General features: G+C 40.0%; 1 protein-coding gene across 4 annotated transcripts in view; it reads left to right on the top strand.

The window, feature by feature from the left end:
* The window catches only part of LOC133551207 (connector enhancer of kinase suppressor of ras 2-like), a 94,938-nt gene that overhangs the window by 27,399 nt on the left and 44,725 nt on the right, over positions 1-22,814 (top strand). For 2 of the 4 annotated variants that reach the window (XM_061897681.1, XM_061897682.1), the window contains exons 3-9: positions 5,623-5,825; positions 5,912-6,017; positions 8,043-8,084; positions 8,187-8,306; positions 12,072-12,131; positions 12,234-12,302; positions 22,314-22,460. In XM_061897681.1, coding sequence (XP_061753665.1) covers positions 5,623-5,825; positions 5,912-6,017; positions 8,043-8,084; positions 8,187-8,306; positions 12,072-12,131; positions 12,234-12,302; positions 22,314-22,460 — 747 coding nt within the window. The remainder of the gene's footprint in view (positions 1-5,622; positions 5,826-5,911; positions 6,018-8,042; positions 8,085-8,186; positions 8,307-12,071; positions 12,132-12,233; positions 12,303-22,313; positions 22,461-22,814) is intronic. The other 2 variants (XM_061897685.1, XM_061897683.1) reach the window with 1 other exon arrangement.

Below are 22,814 nucleotides of genomic sequence, written 5' to 3'. Positions count from 1 at the left end.
GTCATGATACTGAAGCTCTACACATTGGGCCTGATCTTCTAAAGGTTTGCGTGAAAATTGATAGTGCACACAAAGCTGATTTATTAAGCCCCTGCGCACAGCATTGCATCTCTTAAATTAGCAAAATAGGGAGCGCATTTGATTTAGCTTAGGGGTGTCCAAACTTTTTGACTTGGGCTAAAAAATTTGCTCAAAGACTGAAAGCAGACTGCATGTAAAGAAACTGTAAAGTAACCATATATATATATGTATATATATATGTATATATATATATATATATATATATATATATATATATATATATATATATATATATATATATATATATATATATATATATATATATATATATATATATATATATATATATATATATATATATATATATATATATATATATATAGGGCTTCACGGTGGCAGAGGGGTTAGTGCGTCTGCCTCACAATACGAAGTTCCTGCAGTCCTGGGTTCAAATCCAGGCTCGGGATCTTTCTGTGTGGAGTTTGTATGTTCTCGCCGTGAATGCGTGGGTTCCCTCCGTGTACTCCGGCTTCCTCCCACTTCCAAAGACATGCACCTGGGGATAGGTTGATTGGCAACACTAAATTGGCCCTAGTGTGTGAATGTGAGTGTGAATGTTGTCTGTCTATCTGTGTTGGCCCTGCAATGAGGTGGCGACTTGTACCCTGTCTTCCGCCCGATTGTAGCTGAGATAGGCGCCAGCGCCCCCCGCGACCCCGAAAGGGAATAAGCGGTAGAAAATGGATGGATGGCTATTAAGAGTACGTAAAAGTCCGCCTCCCACCTTTTGTAATTCCGTGATGACCTCCTTAAAGTTTTGTGTTCAGCCAGAAATATCAAGCAGCTAAAATGAGCCAAACATGGATAAGTGTAGAGTGTTTGGCATTTTCCCATCATGCATTGTAATGGATTTGAATAAGTGTCATTTTGAATTTTTCTGTGGTGCATGGATGTTTTTTATATCATCCATAAAGGTTGTTGTGTGTGACTGTGTGTTGACTTTTTGTGTATGTTGCATTTTTTTGCGCCATGACTCGGTAAGGTTGTCTGGATTGGGTCATATAATTAATGCTGTGCTGTGGTAATCACTTCAAATACAATTCATGGTCATTGACCTTTATCAACCATGTTAACAACAAGATGGCCAATAAGTTGTAGCATTAAGATTATCAGATATTTAAGAATAATAGGGAAACCCGGGAGAAAAAGGTAAACATTTGGGCTATATTTTTTTTAATAAACTCATAACATCTTGTGGGCTAAATGAAAGACCCCTGCAAAGTGTGTCTGTCTTCATAATATGTATGATTATTCAACAGTTGCATGTGCAATGTGATTTATCAATGCTGAAACTGTTAACCATGAATTGATTTACGTGGACCCCTACTTAAACAAGTTGACAAACTTATTCGGGTGTTACCATTTAGTGGTCAATTGTACGGAATATGTACTGTACTGTGCAATCTACTAATAAATGTTTCAATCAATCAATCAATCAATCAATCAATCAATCAATCAATCAATCAATCAATCAATCAATCAATCAATCAATCAATCAATCAATCAATCAATCAACCAATCAATCAATCAATCAATCTGCGGGCGTTATTTTGGATCTATATTTAGCACGTTTGAAAGTTACGTGCAAACTGACATAGTTACACACAACATATTTTATTCAGCACTATCATTTTAAAACTTAATAGCTGCTGGATGACTTAAAGGCCCTATTATGCAAAACCAACTTTTCTTACCTATTGGTACCTGTTTTTGAGGGTTTGGGATCTGCATAACTTGAGAAAATTTGAAATTGCGGAGATATATATCTTTCATACTTCTTTCAAACAGGCCGTTTGGAATTTGCACAATTTGTGACGTTTTTGCAACATGTGACCTCAGTTGATATCTCCATATATGATAAAGGTTTACCCAAATAACTTTGCGTGAGTCTGCTAATGTAGTCAGACATTGCTGTTAGTAAGTTCCTTCTTGTTTGCTATCCTCATGTTGTGAGGCAGACTGGCTCATACATGAACATGCATCCTTCACTGTTGCCATTTCTAATACAAAGTAGCATATAGTTCTAACTTATATCTGTCAGTATACTCCATGTGGAAGCGCTAAAATCTGTAACATAGCTGATGGGGAGAAGACGCAGTAGAAGTGGAGGCACGTAAAACAGACCAGTCAGAAAACGGTTTAAAGTTGGTCTGTAAAACTTAATCTATGCAAATTTTTACCAAAGAACCACCATTACATGTTCTGTAGACCACAAGGAAATGTTTTAAATGAAAAAAAAAGAAAATTACCCCTTTAAGGAGCTTATTAAAACAATTTTAATTGATGCGTTTTGTGTCTTCTAGCCTTATTTTTAATGGCATTCATTTTTTCTTACTGAAAATGTATTCCCATATGTGTTAAAATCATTTCAGACACATCAATGCGCTGCGATGTGGAGATGGTCCACCGCCTCCCTGCAGAGCGCACCGTCACAGCGTGCCTAAAACAGTTTTTGTTGGATAGATTGCGATTATATATTGCAGAAAATGTGTTAAGAGTGTGCTGCTTGTTCAACATTGCACACAGGTTGAAGATCATATTACCAATAATTAATTTGACGGGAAATAAGTGTTTCAATGCACACATAATGCCAGCAGTGCACGCAAAATCCTCATTTAAATAAAGCGGTCTGCGGCATTTTAGCACTTGTTATAAATTGTACACTCAGTCTTTGTAGCTCACACGCAAATAATAGTACATTTAATTTTGTGGTTGGCACACGCTGTTCAGCGTGTGGTATTTCAATCACAGTAGATCAGGCCCATTATGTTTTGAAGGCCAAGACATCATTAAAATGACAACAAGAGAGCAAATTTGCTAAATGACACTTCTAAAAAAGTAAACTAGCACATAGAATAGAATAGAATAGAATAGAATGAACTTTATTCTCATTATATTTGCATATAACGAGATTAAAGACTCCAACTTAAGGTGCGGTAGTTGGAACAAATATGGGGTGAAATAAATGACATAAGAGGTAATAAAGGAAAAACTAACAATTGAAATAAACAGACTTCTATCCAATAAAAATAATAAGCAATTCTGTACAATATATAAAACACTATAGAAGTACAAAATACAAATACTGTACAGTATACAGAGCAAGACAGGAGTACCGAAGTAATCAATAACAATCAGTGACGGACGTATTGCACTCGAAGGGTAGTATTGCACAGTAGGGTATTAGGGCATTATATTGTATAGGGGTGAATTATTATTATTATAAGTTAGAGTTCAACATGGTGACAGCTTTGGGAAAGATGCTGTCTCTGAGCCTGTTTGTTCTGGCTCTGATGCACCTGTAGCGCCTGCCTGATGGTAGCAAGTCGAACAGGTGGAAGCCAGGGTGTGTGCTGTCCTTGGTAATGTTTTTTGCTCTGTTGAGGCAACGGGAGTTGTGTAAGTCCTTCAGGGAGGGCAGGGGACAGCCGATGATTTTTTGTGCCGACTTTATGACCCTCTGAATCGCCTGTTTGTCTGCTTCAGTGCAGCTGGCGTACCACACTGTTATGCAGTACGTCAGCAGGCTCTCGACAGCCGAGCGGTAGAAGGTCACCATCAGCTGCCTCTCCAGTCTGTTCTTCCTCAGCACCCTCAGGAAATGGAGTCTCCGCTGGGCCTTCCGGATGACCGCAGTTGTATTTTGGGTCCAGGACAGGTCAGCAGATATGAGGGTGCCGAGGAACTTGAAGGAGCTGACTCTCTCCACCTCCTCGCCGTTGATGTAGAGGGGGGCGGGGTCTGCAGTGTTCTTCCTGAAGTCAAAGATGAGTTCCTTGGTTTTTGTGGTGTTCAGTGCCAAATTATTCACTGAACACCACGCTGCTCGCGGATGTGGTAGCCACATACAGTATGTAGCTTCTCAAAAACGATCTCCAAACTTTTCTGATTGCTCCTTGCTTTCAAGAAAAAAATGGCACTGTGGAATCTGATTGACAGAAGATGGGTGGCTTGGCCAGGCAAAGAGAGTGGCAGCCAAGACTAAGCTAATACTCAAAAATGGCGGGAGGGTGTAACTGCAATAGTTGACTGGCTTCGTCTGTGGTAAAAAACTTTTGTCATACGATTGAATCAATTCATATTTTACACACGTTTTTATTCTCCCAGTGATAAAAACAGGACAAATTGCATCCTTTGAAAGCTCAATACGGATTGTGTACATTTATTTCTAAATATGGGACAATTTTGTTTTTCAAGGGACTGTTGGAAACCCTATTTGCACTACATTAAAGATGCTAAACCAATCCAAAGTTGGTCAATATATGCTAAGCTATCTGAACAAAACCTCCACATCTCAGCTTTGTGTTATAGGTGACTAAGAAAATCAATGTAGTATCTAATAATGTAGTACTTGAGTAATTAATTTTATGTTTATTCATATGTCCAGGACCAATAAAAAATGGGCCCTTGGGGCTGGGGGAACAAATACATGTTAGCAACACTAAAATAGCTATGACAGTGCTACAATAACATTAGTCGTATGGTAAAAGTAGGTTAGTCTGAAGAAAAACAAAATCATCAAACTTACAGCTTCTACGTTTTGACCGGTGGATATTTGGCAGAACTCAAGGTTTTCTTTTTAAGATGTATAGTGAGGCCTGTTTTTCGATTAAAAAAAACCAAAAAACTAACGTGTACCCTGCCTTCCGCCCGATTGTAGCTGAGATAGGCACCTGCGCCCCCCGCGACCCCAAAGGGAATAAGCGGTAGAATAATGGATGGATGGATGGATGGATGGTATATTTAATGAAGTTGTGACTCAACTAGCAATAGGGCAGGTCAGAGGGTCACGTTTATGAGGAAGGAGGGATCTTGTTTATGATGTCATTTCAAAAGCGACGTACGTCGCAGTGAACAGTACTGTTCTCCTTTAGAAGAGTGGAGGGAATGGAAGATAATAAACTTTTCTCACATTTGGTGCACAGTAACAGGCCGTGGTGACACATATTATTGTTAAATTACAAAATAAGTACATTTTGCATAATCGGGCCCCTTTAAATCTGAATTGTAATTGTTTGTAATTGGTTGTTTCAGCTGTTTTTTTCCCAGTAAAAGCTTTATTTGTCCTTGGCACATATGCACAATAAAGACAATGTTGAAAAATGGGTTCAATGTGAAGGATAATATTGTCAATAACCTAATGAGAAATTTGGACAAATTTAGATGGCTCTGTGCTACCCCCCCAAAGAGACAGAATGGAGGTTTAGTGGACTGAGGTCGCAGATGCAATCTGAATGTAAAATCCCCTCATCCAGCAGAGGGGCCTTACTTCAGCTGCAAAGCTTCTTACATAACTGGGATTTACTTTTAAGTCTCTCAGGCACTGCTGTATTAGATATGATTAGTGGCCCTCCTGGTGCGTTGTACTCGTCCAAGTGGGCGCAACAGACTCCCTGAAACCTGTAGGTACAGTGCAGGAACAAGGAATGGGCCCTCACTCACAAGCAGCATCTTCAGCCACACAACGCCCCGATTTTTCAAGTGTGATAAAAAAAAGTTCTGCAGTATAAAGCTGATCAAACAATCCTCTCTGCTTGCTAGAATTACGGACTGGAAACAGAAAATCTGAAGACTCTTTCTCACAAGCTGAATGCGTCTGCCAAGAACCTGCAGAATTTCATCACAGGCAGGCGACGCAGCGGCCATTACGATGGCCGTGCCACTCGCAAGCTACCCAACGACTTCCTTACCTCTGTGGTGGACCTCATTGCTGCTGCCAAAAGCCTTCTGGCGTGGCTGGACAGGTGAGACATGAACAGTTCCACGTGTGATAACGTTCAAAATACAAACCCCATCTCAAAGGCGAGGACAATCTAATGGTTAATTCCAGGTGTTCTTTCTTCACCAGGTCCCCATTTGCTTCTGTGGCAGATTACAGTGTGACCAGAAACAACGTCATCCAGCTGTGTCTTGAACTCACCACTATTGTACAGCAGGTAGATTATCTGAGAAAATGTAGTTTTTGACATTTTGTATGTTTGTGACACTTCTATCATACAAACCAGTACACAAAAAAAGTCCCTATAGACATGCTTGAATTAGTTTGTGTTTTTCAGGCCCAACATCTGTGACCTCTGATCTCACAAATGTTGAAATCAATCAGATAAGTGAGAGACTAAGTCTGATTGTAGATTTATTTTATTTATTATTTATTTCCATTAATATCAATACAAATTATCAATAGCAAAGACAACAAATATACTTCTCTATTACTTTCTGTCATGTCCCCAAGGGGATATAATTATTTCACGCTCCTTCCCCAAATTGAAATGCTTTTGAGGACTTGGTAAAATGTATTATTATCATGCATACAATCACTTGATGACATCTGCAACAATGTAAAATAATTTCCAAGTTAATTTTATTGATTCGATTGGTAACATTTAAAACCAGATTGATTAGTTAAAGCACTGCTGCCACCTAGCCGGATGTTTGGTTATCGTTCAAGCAGGAATAAAGATACAAATACTAAAAGTCCCTTTAATGGCCCCCCTTGACATTTCACGGCGCCCCACTATTTCAGAAGTGCCGGATCAAATTTTTTAAATGCTTCATTCATTTTAATGCTAAGTCACCATTTGTTGTCAACATAAACAAATCAGTGACAAGTGCTCTAATGAGCACTCAGTCAAAAACAGTAGTATGAACAGCTGTGGCTGTAGGCAACTGATGTAGTCTTTAATTGAACTCAATTCGAGAGTTGCTGCATTTGAAGTCTCAGAGGTGGTCCGCATCCAGCAGCTTCCTCTGCCTCTACCTCTGCATGTGCGATAAAATGTTTGTTATTCCACTCAGCCGCACTGCTGTTTACCAATTAATTCATCACTGGTATTAATGCGGACTGAGACGTTTGTTACTTACCGGCATTACAACATCGGTTTATGCACTGCAAGAAAGAGCTGACACAAAATAAGATACAAAGACTTGATGTTAGGAAAATATACTAAAAACTAGTGAAATTATTTCTCCGTGCAGCTGGTTGATTATACTTGATAAGACATCCTAAATTAAAATCTGTATACCTAGAAATTAGCAAGACTTTTATGCTAGAAATAAGTATTTTATTCTGAAAACAAGCGTTATTTAACTTGCAATTCTTCAATAAGGCATCCTTGGGATGTTGCAGAATCTTTAAACAAGATTTTCCATGTGGGGTAAACCAAAATATGTTATTTAAATATTGTATTTAAATTTAAATATTGTATTTTCTCAATTGTCACATTTTTAAACTGGAATAGAAAAATACAATTACTCATGCTAAAATTAAGATTAGTCAAAGACTGAAAATAAGTTAATGGTTTTTAAAATAGGGAAATTTTTATAAATAACATTTTAAATTTTGGCAGCTGGCAAATAATTTGCATGGTTGTTGCTGGTTGCACACTATGTTAACAAAATACTTTTTTTCTATATTTTGACTTTTACAATTTCAGGACTGTAGGAACAATCGTGTAATGTGCTCCGGGGCTCCCTTTTATTTTGTGGGCTGTCATTTTCTTTAAGTCATTGCGGTAAATACAGATTCAAAATGCTTAACACCGCCAACACGTTTTATTGTTTTGAAATTAACGTTTTAGGTTGTGTACGCCAGTATTTATAAATGTAATCAATCCTGAGTCACAATAACTAAGACAGATGATTATCTGAAGTAAAAATACTATTACGCTTTGTGGCTTGCATAAATATAATTGGCACTTTCTTATTAGTCTGAGGATGCTTATTAGGTGAAGGATCTTTCTGAGAATAAGTGAGAAAGTGGGAGAGAAGTGCCCCCGCACTGGTGGTGATTCATTTGTTTTGTGTTGGTGCATGTCTGTGTGGGAGTGTTGGAGGTTAGAGGTGCCAAGCTGCTTGTTTTTTTGCTTATATCCTCCTACAGCTAAAAAAATAAATGCCAATAATAACTGAATTTAGACAAATTCTCTCGTGGTAACGCTACTGCTCTCTGTATGTTCCCCCAGGATTGCTCTGTATTTGAAACAGAGAACAAAATCCTGCATGTGGTGAGTGGCTAAGTTCATTTGATACATTCAGATGAATACAAGTATCTCCCCCACACGCACTCTCTAAGGTAATTGTTTTAACCCCACTTTGTCCTCCCACAGTGTAAAACTCTATCTGATGTGTGCGACCACATTATCTCTCTGTCCTCGGACCCTATGGTGTCGCAGGCTGCACATCTGGAGGTGGTACAGCTGGCCAACATCAAATCCACTGAGGGACTGGTAAATTCTCAACCAAAATGCTTCAAAAGTCAAACAAAAACTTGGAGTCTAAACCCTCATTCTGGGAGATGACGCTGGCATATGGAGAATTTTTGACAAGCATTTTTGCACGAGTTTTCCTCCTGTCATATAGCGCAGTATTTGTCAAGTTGTTTAGCTGTGGGACCCACCATCACCCTGTTATGTCAAGCGGGGAACAAAATTGATCATCACTAGAAAGCTAAATATTTCAAGAATGTATTTCTTAATCATTTGGATGATTATGATGATTAGGGACGGCGTGGCGCAGTGGGAGAGTGGTCGTGCGCAACCCGAGGGTCCCTGGTTCAATCCCCACATAGTACCAACCTCGTCACGTCCGTTGTGTCCTGAGCAGGACACTTCACCCTTGCTCCTGATGGGTGCTGGTTAGCGCCTTGCATGGCAGCTCCCTCCATCAGTGTGTGAATATGTGTGTGAATGGGTAAATGTGGAAGTAGTGTCAAAGCGCTTTGAGTACCTTGAAAGTAGAAAAGCGCTATACAAGTACAACCCATTTATCATTTATTATAATTTACAGCTGATAAAAGTCCCAAATTCAGTATCTCGTAGAGTTAGAAAATTTTCAAAAAATTCAATGTTGCAAACAACTTAAAATCTTTTAGGAATGTCACTTCTCTACCAGTGAATGTTGCGCAATATAGACAATATACAATATAGATTATATTTAAATCTGGTTTTAAATCTGGCTTTTAATACCATAGTCATATCGTGATAATTCATTTTGATGAAAAATTCTAGCTGTGTTCCCAAAATTTGACTGTAACAAGCAAACAAGCTCGTTCTCAATGCACAGTGGCGTTCTTGCTAGCAAACCGGCGGCTAATGTCCCTCCAGTGTAAAGCCACTTCCAGGTCAGCAATCCTCACCTCCATGGCGGCAAATAAATGTAGTTTCTTACAGATATCACTGGAAGACGAGGAATAGCTAAACGTGCCACACTACACACCGTATGAAGATACAATAACTCGTGCTAACTACTGAGCTAGAGCTGTTGAATATAAACAGATTGAGAAAAATATTGACAGTAACTATACCAGTCAGTTCAGGGCATTCAATCGATCGCAACTGGACTGCTTCATCAGTCCATTTGCGATGGATTGAATGCCCTGAGATGACAATGACCTGGATGAATGAGAACCTTCATAGACAAAATACCAGCCAGGTATAGTATCAGTAAATGGCCGATACAAAAATGATTAGATGGACAACTGAAATGATAGAACTGGAAATTACGCAATATGTTACTGCATACGTCAGCAGTCTTTGTAACCCGTTTTGAAATTGTTCTATTATCATATACATATCAAATAATATTTTGCGATGTGTATTGTTACATAAAAAATATTTCTACAATTTTTAACCCTGTGTGAGGCTATGAATGTGTATAGGCTGAGTACTGACTGGTAAATAGATGAATGCGAATAAGGCAAGGAAAAAGGACTTGGATATATCAGCTTCTTGAGTGGGCAAGGGGCGCTGTATGGTAGCCATAAACACATCTCAGAAAAAATTAATCTTAATTAAAAAGGAAAAAAAATAAAAATAAAAATAAATAAAACAAAATAAAAAAAAAAAAAAATATATATATATATATATATATATATATATATATATATATATATATATACAGGTATTTAAAAACATTTGTTAGCACATTCTACTAAGTAGTATTTTGTTTCAAAGTATTATGTTCAAAATTCTTCTGTTCAGACAAATCTCTACTTTGTGTGTAAGAATAGTTTCATATTTGTCCAAACACAAGGATTTTAAACATAATTATTTAAGAAGACGAAATGAACGCGAACAATTTATTTCAAAGTAATCAGGTAAAGGGTAGAATTTAAAAAATGATTAAAACATGTATAGTTTTATAAGATGTGTTATGTTTTGCGGCTCCAGACCTTTTTTCTATATTGGAAGAAGGGAAAAATGGCTCTTTTGATAGATAAGGTTAGCGACCTTTGATTGGCAACACTAAATTGGCCCTAGTGTGTGAATGTGAGTGTGGATGTTGTCTATCTGTGTTGGCCCTGCGATGAGCTGGCTACTTGTCCAGGGTGTACACCGCCTTCCGCCAGAATGCAGCTGGGATAAGGTTCAGTGCCCCCCGCTACCCCGAAAGGAACAAGCAGTAGAAAATGGATGGATGTATAGGTGAGCAACCCCTGGATTGTTGTACTTGTTATAAAATAAATATCCCTTTACTCTTTTTTGCACACAAAATACTTGTGACCCATCATCAAGACTATGTTCCAAAGTTATTTAAAATAAATACAACAAGCAACGGGCAGCACAGAGGGGTTAATCCGTCTAGCTCACAATACGAAGGTCCTGAGTAGTCCTGGGTTCAATTCCGTGCTCGGGATCTTTCTGTGTGGAGTTTGCATGTTCTCCCCATGACTGCGTGGGTTCCTTCCGGGTACTCCGGCTTCCTCCCACCTCCAAAGACATGCACCTGGGGATAGGTTGATTGGCAACACTAAATTGGCCCTAGTGTGTGAATGTGAGTGTGAATGATGTCTGTCTATCTGTGTTGGCCCTGCGATGAGGTGGCGACTTGTCCAGGGTGTACGCCGCCTTCTGCCCGATTGTAGCTGACATAGGTACCAGTGCCCCCCGCGACCCCAAAGGGAATAAGCGGTAGAAAATGGATGGATGAACAACAAGCAACTGAAAAAAAAGTAGAAAAAAAAAGTAGAAACCTATTTATAGATCTCAATGACTTATAATAACACAACTCATCGCGACTTGTTGTGTTTGACTCAGAAATAGCATCTATGAATGTTCTGTCGGCATGCAACTCACATTCTGCCAAAAAATGCTTAGGTTTAATTTCTTGCATAAATGTTATGGAACAACGCAGAATCACACCAGAACCCGTGTTCCTTATTTCCAGCGACATATTCAGAGTAATTGGGACAGTGTTTCTAGAAGGACGGGTCGCTGCTCCATTTTTAAGACGGTACTTTAAATATCGGATGTGGCATGAGTTCCCATTTTACCAGCGAGACTGTGAACACTATGCACTGCGGCGCTGACCTAACAGTAGTCCCAAAACTAGGTTTTGCTGAGCTAGCGGGCAAATGAGTCAGCTGACGTATGATAAGAATGGTCCCCCAAGTTAATATTGGGGAAAAAAAAAAAAAAAAGGGTTATGTCAGAAGAAAAACACACCAGAACCATTAAGACTAACGGGACGGCCTCTTGGCACTGACCCACTCTGCCGCACAGTTGTCCCAGTTTGGGGCCACGACAACTGCCCACCCCCCACACAAATACTAGAAAGGGCCAATAGAAGTTCTCTCATCCGTTCACAGAACACTGGGCCCAGTGGCCTAAAAATAAACCTCTTACTGTCATCTGCAAGATTAGCATGCTGCCACTGTTTAGCTGTTAGTGTGTTCACGTGCACACTTGCACATCTGTATGTGTGTTTTGGACTTTTGTCATGCACTCCTGCACCATTTTAGTGAAAGCAGTTTTATCTGTATCTACAACAAGATGGATAATCCTCCATGTTTGATTCGATCTGAACTGAATCCCAACAGGACACTTACACAATTTGATATCCGCCTGGCCTTCTTGGACCACATTTTTTCATGCTGAAATGTTTCTAAATGCCAAACATTTTTGCTCTTCAAGCAAATAACATCTGCTAAAGTACGATAAAAATATGTGTTGTTACTCAAATCAGCTTGTTTTTTTTTTTTCATTTTACCACAGGGCATGTATATAAAGTCAACATACGATGGATTGCATGTCATCACGGGCACAACAGAGGGAGTAAGTGAAAAACCCTTATTGTAGCTTATGCAACATGTAAGGGGAAATTGATTGTACTGTAAGTGAGCTCCATTTAATTAATGTCTTGGTTTGTGTTTTCAGTCTCCAGCTGACCGCTGTAAGAAAATCCATGCTGGAGATGAAGTCATTCAGGTCAATCATCAGACAGTGGTAGGTTTGACTGTGAGTTTTATTGCATGTTTTGGCCAAATCAAGTAACCTGCGGGTATCTTTTTGCTTTTGTATGTAGGTCTTGCGTTATTTATATTTTGTACACAGAGTATAATGTGTAATAATAACACATGGATGCTGACGCACTGGACAATTTATTAGGACCAATAACCCTCTTTTTATTAAAAACCAATATCTTTTTACTGCATTTTTACCCCAAATAAACAAATAACACTTGTTTTATTGGCAGCTCTATAACAGACAACTCACGAGATACACCAGACTATTCCATGACCACCAAAACAATTTTTTGAAATGACATACGGTAGGGAAGAAAAATACATAAAACAATAGAAAATGTTATGTTTTAAAACATTTTTATTTTTACTAAATGTATCCTTATTAATGAAAACTATATGTTTTTCGTCAGTTCAACTCAATTTTCTGTATTTTTCTTTAAAAACCTTCCACCAAAAATAGATAATGATGTTCCATTAAAACAGCCAATTCATGAGTTACCGCAGACTACTGTATGTTATGAAGACAATTTTGAAAAAACTTTAAAACTTTAAAACAAGTTTTTAAAATATTTTTAACTAAAATAAAATTATAAATGCTGTATATGTATTTTTGGCCAGTTCAAAAATATTATTCATTAGGTACGCTTGCCAATCTAATGAGGGCAAAACATTTTTGAAACTGCAAACAATGTAATCTAAATCTAAGATTAAACATTTTTTTTGACAAAAATTAACTTTTTTAAATTAAAAAATATACTTAATAATTGTCATTTTTATAATACCAGACAATTCATTAAGTACACCTTTCAATATATTGAGAGCCATTGCAATACTAAACTCAGTGATATTATATACATTGCACTAATACATCAAGAAGCTGATTTACTAAGATCCAAATACCACGCACTAAATAGCGTGTGCAATCTAAAAAAATTGCGTGTACTATTAGTGGGAGTGTTGCGTGCGATCTACTTGTACTACCATTGCACGTGCAATTCATAACTAGTGCAGACTGCCTGATTTACATGAGGATTTTGTGTGTAGTATGCATCTTTCACCACGGAGACACTTGTTCATTTACTGCACATTCATGTTATCATGCTCCTACTTGTAGCATTTTGTGTCAAAAATATCAGCAGATATGTTCCTGTTTTTATTGGCATTTTAGAAGCAGTCAGGTGCATCAACAATAAAACCCACTTTTTTATGCAGTGCAGATGAGCTCATCATTAGAGAAAAGCTGTACTTACAGTATTTTACTCTATACACAAAAAATGCATACTTCAAGGGTTTTTTTTATGTTCTAAATGAAAAAACAAACGGCATGAAAAAAACGCCAGCAGACTCCAAAACGCATCAATTAAATGTGTTTTAATCATCCCCTTGATTCACCCAGCATGCAGTATACAGTTATAAGAGGATGTTGCTGTATAGACGATATGTCTGATATTTTTTATTTCCAACAGACCATGCAAATAGTCACATACACACGTTCTCCGTTCCTCCTCTGTCTTTGCGGCACAACAACAGCTGCTGTGTATGTAACTTTGTCAGTTTGCACTCACTTTTCAGAGGTGCTAAATAAAACGCTAAATGATGCCTGCAAAATGGTGATGCGTGTTAATAAATCGCAGTGCGCATGCTGTGTAATATATATATATATATATTTTCCCCTTCCAGTATTGAGGCCGTTTTGATGATCAGCGTGGCGCAGTGGAAGAGTGGCCGTGTGCAACCCGAGGGTCCTTGGTTAAATCCCCACCTAGTACCAACATCGTCACGTCCGTTGTGTCCTGAGCAAAACACTTCACCCTCACTCCTGATGGGTGCTGGTTAGCGCCTTGCATGGCAGCTCCCGCCATCAGAATCTCGGAAAACTGGCGTGCACAAGCGATCCCTCAGAAAGCTGGCGTGCACATCACTTGTGCACGCCAGCTTTCCGAGACTCTTATTTTGTTAGTGCAGGCAGCATGAAGCAGGGCTTTTATTGTGAAGATAGGAAATGTGCAGTCGGCCTTTAGAGTTTTGACGGAAGGGACGGCGCGAAAGCCTTCCTCTCTGTCATTTTTTTCATAATAATGAACTGGCAGCAGCCAGCGTCATCTCACAAGACCCTCGGGTGCCGTGAATGTCAATCAAGCAAGCTACGGAATTTGCCGCCAATGTTTTTCTTGTAAAGTGTATGGAAGCTGGATGAATTAGATGCCAAAAACCAACCACTTTCATGTGGTATTGTACAGAAAGGACAACTTTTTTTCTCCTCCATTTGAAAATGTGGGCGTTATCATCATTACTGTCTGATTCCAATTAATGCAAGTCATCAGAATCAGGTAATACACCAACTTATATTCTTGTCTTCGTGAAAGAAAGACATCTATATGTGTTACACATGCTTGTATTATCATTAAACACATTTAACTTGTTTACAAAAATGTCTCTTTCATAAATAAGTAAATATAAATTATATATATAAATGAGGTAGATCCCCTCGAGTTGGTCAATTGAAAAGTAGCTCGCCTGCAGAAAAAGTGTGGGCACCCCTGCTTTAGTACATGCAAACCTTTAGTAAATCAGGCCCTAAATGTGTACTACTCATTAACCGCCATCACGGAAGTCATTTTCCTTGTTTTCTATATCTCCATTTCTGTTTCCTTCAGGTTAGACTAAGTGTGTGTAGACATGTCCAAACAAAAGAACTCACACTATCCTTTTTATGTAGGAAACATTTTCTAAAATAATTGCTGTTTGTGTGTGTGTGGGTGATACAACGAAATATACACTAATTATGTAGCTGGAGTCCGGAGTATGGGGTAGGAGGAGACAGAACGCTCTCCACCACCGGCTTAATTTGAGATACATGGACCACACGGTGGGAGAAGGGTTAGTGCGTCTGCCTCGCAATACGAAGGTCCTGCAGTCCTGGGTTCAATCCCAGGCTCGGGATCTTTCTGTGTGGAGTTTGCATGTTCTCCCTGTGAATGCGTGGGTTCCCTCCGGGTACTCCGGCTTCCTCCCACTTCCAAAGACATGCACCTGGGATAGGTTGATTGGCAACACTAAATTGGCCCTAGTGTGTGAATGTGAGTGTGAATGTTGTCTGTCTATCTGTGTTGGCCCTGCGATGAGGTGGCGACTTGTCTAGGGTGTACACCGCCTTCCGCCCGATTGTAGCTGAGATAGGCGCCAGAGCCCCCGGCGACCCCAAAAAGGGAATAAGCGGTAGAAAATGGATGGATAGATGGACCAATTGATCGAGGGTCGGAGAGCCATTTTAACAGAAACTGGGTTGATTATGGAAAAGATGGAAAAAGGACCAACAAAGCGGGATGCAAATTTTTTGGACGGTACCTGGAGACTGAGGTCCTTAGCGAGTAATAGGACCTTCTGTCTAGGTTGGTAGGAAAGGGCCGGGATGCGGTGTTTGTTAGTCCTGCGACACATCCTCTCTGATGCCTTCACTAGGGCCCTACAAGCTGCTCTCCACACCCTCTGACACCTCTTGATGTTGGCCCTGGTAGAAGGTACCCCAATCTCGAAATCCTGCTGGGGAAACAAAGGGGGTTGATAGCCCAAAGAACACTCAACAGGGGACATACCGGTGGCGGAGCTCTTCATCGCGTTGTAGGAGTATTCCACCCAAGGAACGAACTTGCTCCAGGACGTGGGCTGACGTTTAGCAACACAGCGAAGCATAGACTCCAGACTTTGGTTAGCCCTTTCGGCCTGTCCATTGCTTTGGGGGTGATACCCCGAGGTGAGGCTGACCGAGGCCCCGATCCCCTTACAAAATGCTTTCCATACCTTAGCGGTAAACTGGGGACCCCGGTCGGATACTCTGTCCATAGGAATCCCATGAAGTTTGACGACGTGCAACGTGAGGAGATCTGCCGTCTCGGAGGAGGAAGGCAGCTTGCAGAGGGCTATGAAGCGGGCTGCGTTCGAAAAACGGTCGACAATGGTGAGTATGGTGTTGTTACCTCTCGAGACGGGGAACCCCGTGACGAAGTCCAAGGCTATGTGCGACCAAGGTCGAGCAGGGATCGGCAGTGGGCGTAGAAGACCAGCAGGGGGTCGGTGTGATGGTTTACTGCGGGCACAAGTGGAAAAGGCAGTGATGAACTCACAAGTGTCGGCAGCCAAGGATGGCCACCAAAAACGTCTTCGGACAAAAGATAATGTTCGTTGGAACCCAGGATGGCAGAAGAACAGACTGGAGTGAGCCCAATCCAGGAGCTGGGACCGAAGTTCACGGTGAACAAACAGCTTGCCAGGAGGTCCACCCCCAGGTCCAGGACGAGCCTTTAGAGTCTTCTTCACTTGGTCCTCAATTTTCCAGGTTACCATTCCCACAATTCGCGTTGCTGCCAGAATGGTCTCAGGGATAGGCGGACAAGTGTCCTCAGTCATGTGCACTCTGAACAAAGCGTATGCCATCAGGTTCTTGGATTCTGGTCTGTAAGACAAGAGGTAGTCGAAGCGAGAAAAAAATTGTTGCCACCTTGCCTATCGATTGTTGATACGTCGCGCTGACCGAATGGCGAGAAGGTTGCTATGGTCAGTTAAAATTTGGAACTGGTGCCTCGCTCCCTCTAACCAGTGTTTCCACTCTACTAGTGCCTCGTGGAGGGCCAGCAGCTCCCTGTTACCAGCATCGTGGTTTTGTTCGGCCAGTGATAGTCGCCTGGAGAAAAATGCACAGGTGTGAAGCATGTTATCAATTGTGGATTTTTGAGATAGAATACAGTAGCTCCAAACCCCGAATCAGAAGCATCCATCTCTACCAAGAATGGACAGTCCCAATCCGGATGGATGAGGACAGGTGCAGATATAAAGTTGGTCTTGAGTCCTCTAATGGCACTGTCGGCCTCAGATGACCACAAGAAGTTGACCTTTGGAGAGGTGAGAGCGTTGAGAGGCGCAGCAATCCGACTGAAGTCCCGAATGAATCTGTTATAGATTCCAGCGAAGCCTAGGAATCTCCTGAGTTCTGTTTTGGAAGTGGGTTGTGGCCAGGCTACCACAGCCTTGACCTTCTCAGGGTCAAGGCCAAGTATATAACTTGGTGAAGGCTTCTTGTAAATTGTCTTCTAATGCCTCAAAGCGAGTCTGGTGTGTCTTAAAGACTGAGCACATTACCTCCAAGTCCGGACTTCGTGGGATCCGAGCCTGGGGAGCGAGTCTCGACTGTGGGGTGTCGTCTGGTTCCGACATGTTATGTACGTGAGGGCTGGAAGGAGACGACACCACGAAAGACTTAAGGTTACCAGGTTTATTGTAACCTTTGATGATTGTGTGGGATGTGTATGCTACTCTAAGTGTTGGTTGAAGGATTAAGTGTAAAGTTAACCATGTAAATAATTCAGGAGGATGTTATATGTGCGTGATGGGTGAAACCTTCGTCTGACCAAGTGGGTAGGCACAAGGGAGATCCGGGGACAGGCAGGATGTCGAGGGCAGGCGGAAAGCAACAAAGTCTGAGTCCAGGGGAGTGATCGAGGATCGAGGGAGGCTGTCCAATTTCCAGGTGGAGGTCCAGATCCAGCACTCGAGCACACGAAACAAAGCGGGCACTGCAAAGAGGACAAAGGACATAAGTCAACGAGGCAAAAGGGCAAAAGAGAAAGGAGGCGAGGACAACGAGAGGGAAGCCAGAGACGTGAATACCTACTACAAGAGTTAACGACGTTCCGGCGTAGGATCCAAGGAGTGACTGGATCTTATGCTGTCCTTTGATTACTGCCAGGTGCTTTGAGGACAGGCAGCCTGCAGCTGCGGCGAAGCGTGGGTGTGGTATGCCTGGTGCGTGCTAGGGCGTGTTCTAGCATGCTGCCAGAAAGAGTGTGAGAACCTGCAACGGGAGAATCTTGGGTTCGCATCCGATTGTGTGTCGATTGAGCCATCAGCTAAGATGCTTGGTGACTATAATTAAGTGTTGTAACAGGCACTTGCTCTCTGGGAAATTACATTAAAATTGAAACTACTGATTTTTTTATTAAGTCTTTTTTGTGTCAAACATTTCAATTAAAATGCTCAGTTATACCAGAGAGGTATTCATTCAACCATATGCTCATTATTGTGGTTGAAGTTAACGATGATGTTGGACTTCACTACATCATATCAATAACTATTTTACTATTTTGTACAAAGAGTCAACCTTCTTTTATCGCTGTGTAAAGGTTCCGGAAATGACTGGGATGAAATAATTTCAGCGAAGAAGGAATTAGTAATTATAAATGAAATATTTTCATAACGCCCTGCCATGAGGTGGCGACTTGTCCAGGGTGTACCCTACCTACAGCTGAGATAGGCTCCAGCGACCCCCCGCAATCCCAAAAGGAAGAAATGGTAGAAAGCGGATGGATATTTTCATAGTGAGAGCATTAAAAACTTGTTTACAACCTTTTAAATTCATTTTTCAACGTTATAAGAACCCTCTAAACATGAAATAATACTCTTTACACTCTTTGAATCCATTAATAATGCTACCTGAGGCTAAGCCAATCAGTGGCATAGATACTGAACTGCATGTTTGGATTGGTTTTGTCTTCTCTAATGGCCAATACTAGTGTAATTTTGGTATTTTTAATTTATTTGGACATTTTTATGCTAGAGAATCCTTAATTTAGAACCAAAACATTTTTCTAATATGCTTTAAAAAAACCTTTTAAAAGTTAAAAAAAAACAGCGATGTGGTGAAGCCACAATATTTTAAGCGCAAATTGGAGACTGTAGATAAAGTGACCGTATATATACAGTTTATATGTGTATATATCAGTGGTGTGCCATCAGCAAGGTCTTTTCTGCTGGTCTAACGTGACCATAAATCATGATCATAATTAAAGTTAAAATATATTTTTTTATTAACTTTCCCTAAATATCTAAAAGTATTCATATTCTCTTCATGTCATTATGCTCGTTCCAGTGCTGTTATTTTTTATTTTTTATTTTGTATCGCATCAAAATTCAGCTAGTTTATGTTGCCATGATGTACGAAATCTGCTGGAGGCCTTCAGAATCAACAATGCGGGCGTCCTTGCACTGTAGGTGAACGGGGACGTACTGTCATAGACAGTTGCGATAGCCAATCAGATCACGAGTTGTTGACAGTAGCCTATCTAAGTAGCCTGATGTTAACGAGACTGTGATTGGATACTCACTTGTCATTCCAAAGTGAGTATCCATTCACAAGTTTCAATTTAGTAGGAAGTAGGAAGCGGGAAGTGTTGCGCCATTGCCAGACCGGCCTAGCAGAGAAGGAGAACAAAACGTTGATTAGTTGGCAGATATATATTTGCAAGGCCCTTTTCAAGAAGGATATTTGAAGACAAACTACATCTTGTGAGAAGATGTCAGCCAACCCCGGAAGCTAACTCAGCTGTTCTGGCGATGAAATGGGGAATCGCTTGCCATTTCCACTCAAAGAAGCCGACGACGAGGGGTACCACTGCTTTATACGGCGTCGAATAGGTGCTACAAATTGTGGGATCACTTTTTTTTTTTTTCACTTTTAATGTGTTTTGGAATGTTAATTTTGACAGTACCACAGTATGACAGTATGTTTTAATTGCTGATGCTTTTTAATTGATTTTTAAATGGGCCAGAAAATAACCCGTTTTGTACACTGTTGATGTAATTCAGTGCCCAGTAGAGGGGTAAATGTGTTCCTGTATAGAATTTCTCCAGCAGTGGTTATGTGGTGACATCAATAATGGTATTTTGAGAGGTAATCGTTGATATATATATATATATATATATATATATATATATATATATATATATATATATATATATATATATATATATATATATATATATATATATACATATACAGTAATCAATGTATAGTGAAGACAAAACAGGAAGCATGCAGCAGCATGAAACAACAAGAATTAAGTGTGTATTTTTTGTAAGCCAGACATGTCAATCCAAACAAACTAAAAATAAGTAATCCTCCAAAGTGTTTTGTGTTTAACTTTGAAAATTGTGATCACACAACATGAAACTGTCAAATATTTGTTTATGCTTGGCAAAAAAAATTAGGGCAACTTTGTGAAATAAATAAACGGTGATAATGATGGCACATAAATGGCTTCAAACGTACTGATGTATATTGTAGCACAAGGGGAATTGTGTGACATTTGACAAATGTATTAGTTGTTCTGCAAAAATAGGACAGGCAACAAGACAATTGGGCATCTTGAGCATTAGGCATTTGACGTTATGAGCAAGCACAGCAAATTATTTGTGCAAGCCTTGTGTTCTGTATGTGTCTCTTTAACACTCGTTCAGTGAAAGGACTTCTCTGCAGTGACTGTCTAGATGAAAAATGGCTGGGAAAGTGACAAAGTAATTGCTTTGTTAGTGCCTGAAAACGTGCACACTTTCCCAGGCTGCTGAAAGTACACAACAGACCGAACATACACACGGAGGAATATTTCACTATAAACTGCAGCTGGCACATTTGGCACACTAAGAAAGATAATTTCACTGGGCAGCATTGTTTTTTTAATGCCAAACATCATCAAAAGGGGTTAAAGTGTGTTTACAAGGCGTGCAGCTGTTCTTAACCTCGGGGTTTAGTGCGACTTGACAGAATCTTCACAATGATGTCACAGGAGCCGTGTAAGCTGCTCCATGGCCTCGAGTGTTGCATTTAAGGCTGCGGCTCTACTGCACTTCTTACCATTATAATCCAATATTACAACAATCAGCACACAGCATGCCAAGTAAAACCCTGATTTACATCAAAATAAAATGAAGTTCCAATTGCGCAAAGTCTGTATCGGGTGAGGCTGTGCCACGTTCTATCCAGCTGATGACAATGTGGTGAAAATGGTTTTAGTTCCAGTATTTATCGTGTATACAGTTGTACCTCAGTCCAATAGATCTGTTGAAAATCGGAACGTACATAACCCAAGTTGTTTTCCATAAGAAATAATAGAAATCTAATTAACCTGTCCCACACAACTTTAAATATAAACGCAAAACACATTTTATAGGTAACGATTAAATTTTTACATGAATAAAACAATGTGAAAGACATACTTTCAAGCATGGCAGTGGTAGCGTCATGGTATTTCTTGGTTGCAATCGCTTGACCTCGAGGCACTTCTGGGTTTCAGGTGGAAGGCAAGAGTCCCATTAGGCGACTGTTTATTTACATGTATCAGTGCATATTTATGTGTATTTGCAAGTTTTGGATAGACAGCCTAAACTTTAGAGGCAAGTTTAAAAGCTATCATGAACAAATAATGAATTGGAATGGAGTAAATTATACACTCTTTAGAAAAAATATTTCCCAGAGATTTTAACCGTTCATCATCGCCAAAGTCGACTGTTCAAGTCACTGCTCGACCGCACTTATTTTACACTCACGTAGATGTAAAGTAAAAAAGATTGGAGGCATATCATGTCTTTACGTAATAAAGTATTAATCCATGAAAAACTATGTTGGTCTTATTTGTGCATTGATGAGTAACATATTTAAATTCAAATAAAATGTTCCGTATTGCTGTGATCGTAACACTAATGAAAAAAAGAAAACATTTGGTTTTTGCAGTTGATTTCCTGGTTCAAATATTTTGCTGTCATCTACAATTAATGTCCACAGTTGATTTAACGGCGTGAAGTTCATATTTTGTCTCATTGTTTAATTACATTTTCCTGTTGTTAAGCAATGTTTGGTTTCCAACAATATTTAGTGATATCAAGATTCAGCCCATGAGACATTTATTAATGAGGTTGGAGTAAAAATACACAACTTTCATTCATAGTTACTGTATGCTGTGTGTTCAAATGTTTTAGCACATTGCTCATATGTCCTCCTTTTGGTGGAGTAGCAACCTGACTTAATTTCCTCCCGCAGTAATTGTTAAGGGAATTGTGTGAAGAAATAGCAAGCGATTCCAAGGAATTGATACACTGGGTACCAGTTCTGAATAAGAACTGTTTTTTGATTCCTGTTCCTAGTCCTGCTATTGTTGTTTGTTAGGTGGGCTGGCAGCTGAAGAACTTGGTAAACTTACTGCGTGGAGACCCAGCGGGTGTCACCCTGACGCTGAAGAAACGCCCACAGAGTACGCTCACCTCCACTCCGGCTCTGCTCAAGAATATGCGGTGGAAACCTTTGGCTTTGCAAGTATGACTACTACAATACTTTCATCCTCCACATACTGTACTGCATCTGTTGGGAGTGCCTCCTTCTTGACTACAAGTGTGCGTCATGTTGGTTTGATGTCACAAATAAGTGTGCAAAGACAAAAACATGCCATATAAAGCAGCTAATGGCCGTGCTTGAAAATAATTACCTCCACTACCTGCCTGAAGCACAACACGCCACTGATTGGTTGAAGGTTCCTGCAACACTGACATTGCATCTGCTGTCCTACTTTATCCAAATGGGAAAATGTGCCAGAGCCACAATGAGTACAAATGAGAGTGAAATGTGTTAGTGTGGTCCAGTCATTCTTTGAGCACCAGACCAGAGAAAAAG

This window comes from Nerophis ophidion, linkage group LG04 (assembly GCF_033978795.1).
Source record: "Nerophis ophidion isolate RoL-2023_Sa linkage group LG04, RoL_Noph_v1.0, whole genome shotgun sequence".
Lineage (NCBI taxonomy): Eukaryota > Metazoa > Chordata > Actinopteri > Syngnathiformes > Syngnathidae > Nerophis > Nerophis ophidion.
Note: the sequence above shows the minus strand (reverse complement) of the source record. Positions and strands in the feature narration are given on the sequence as shown.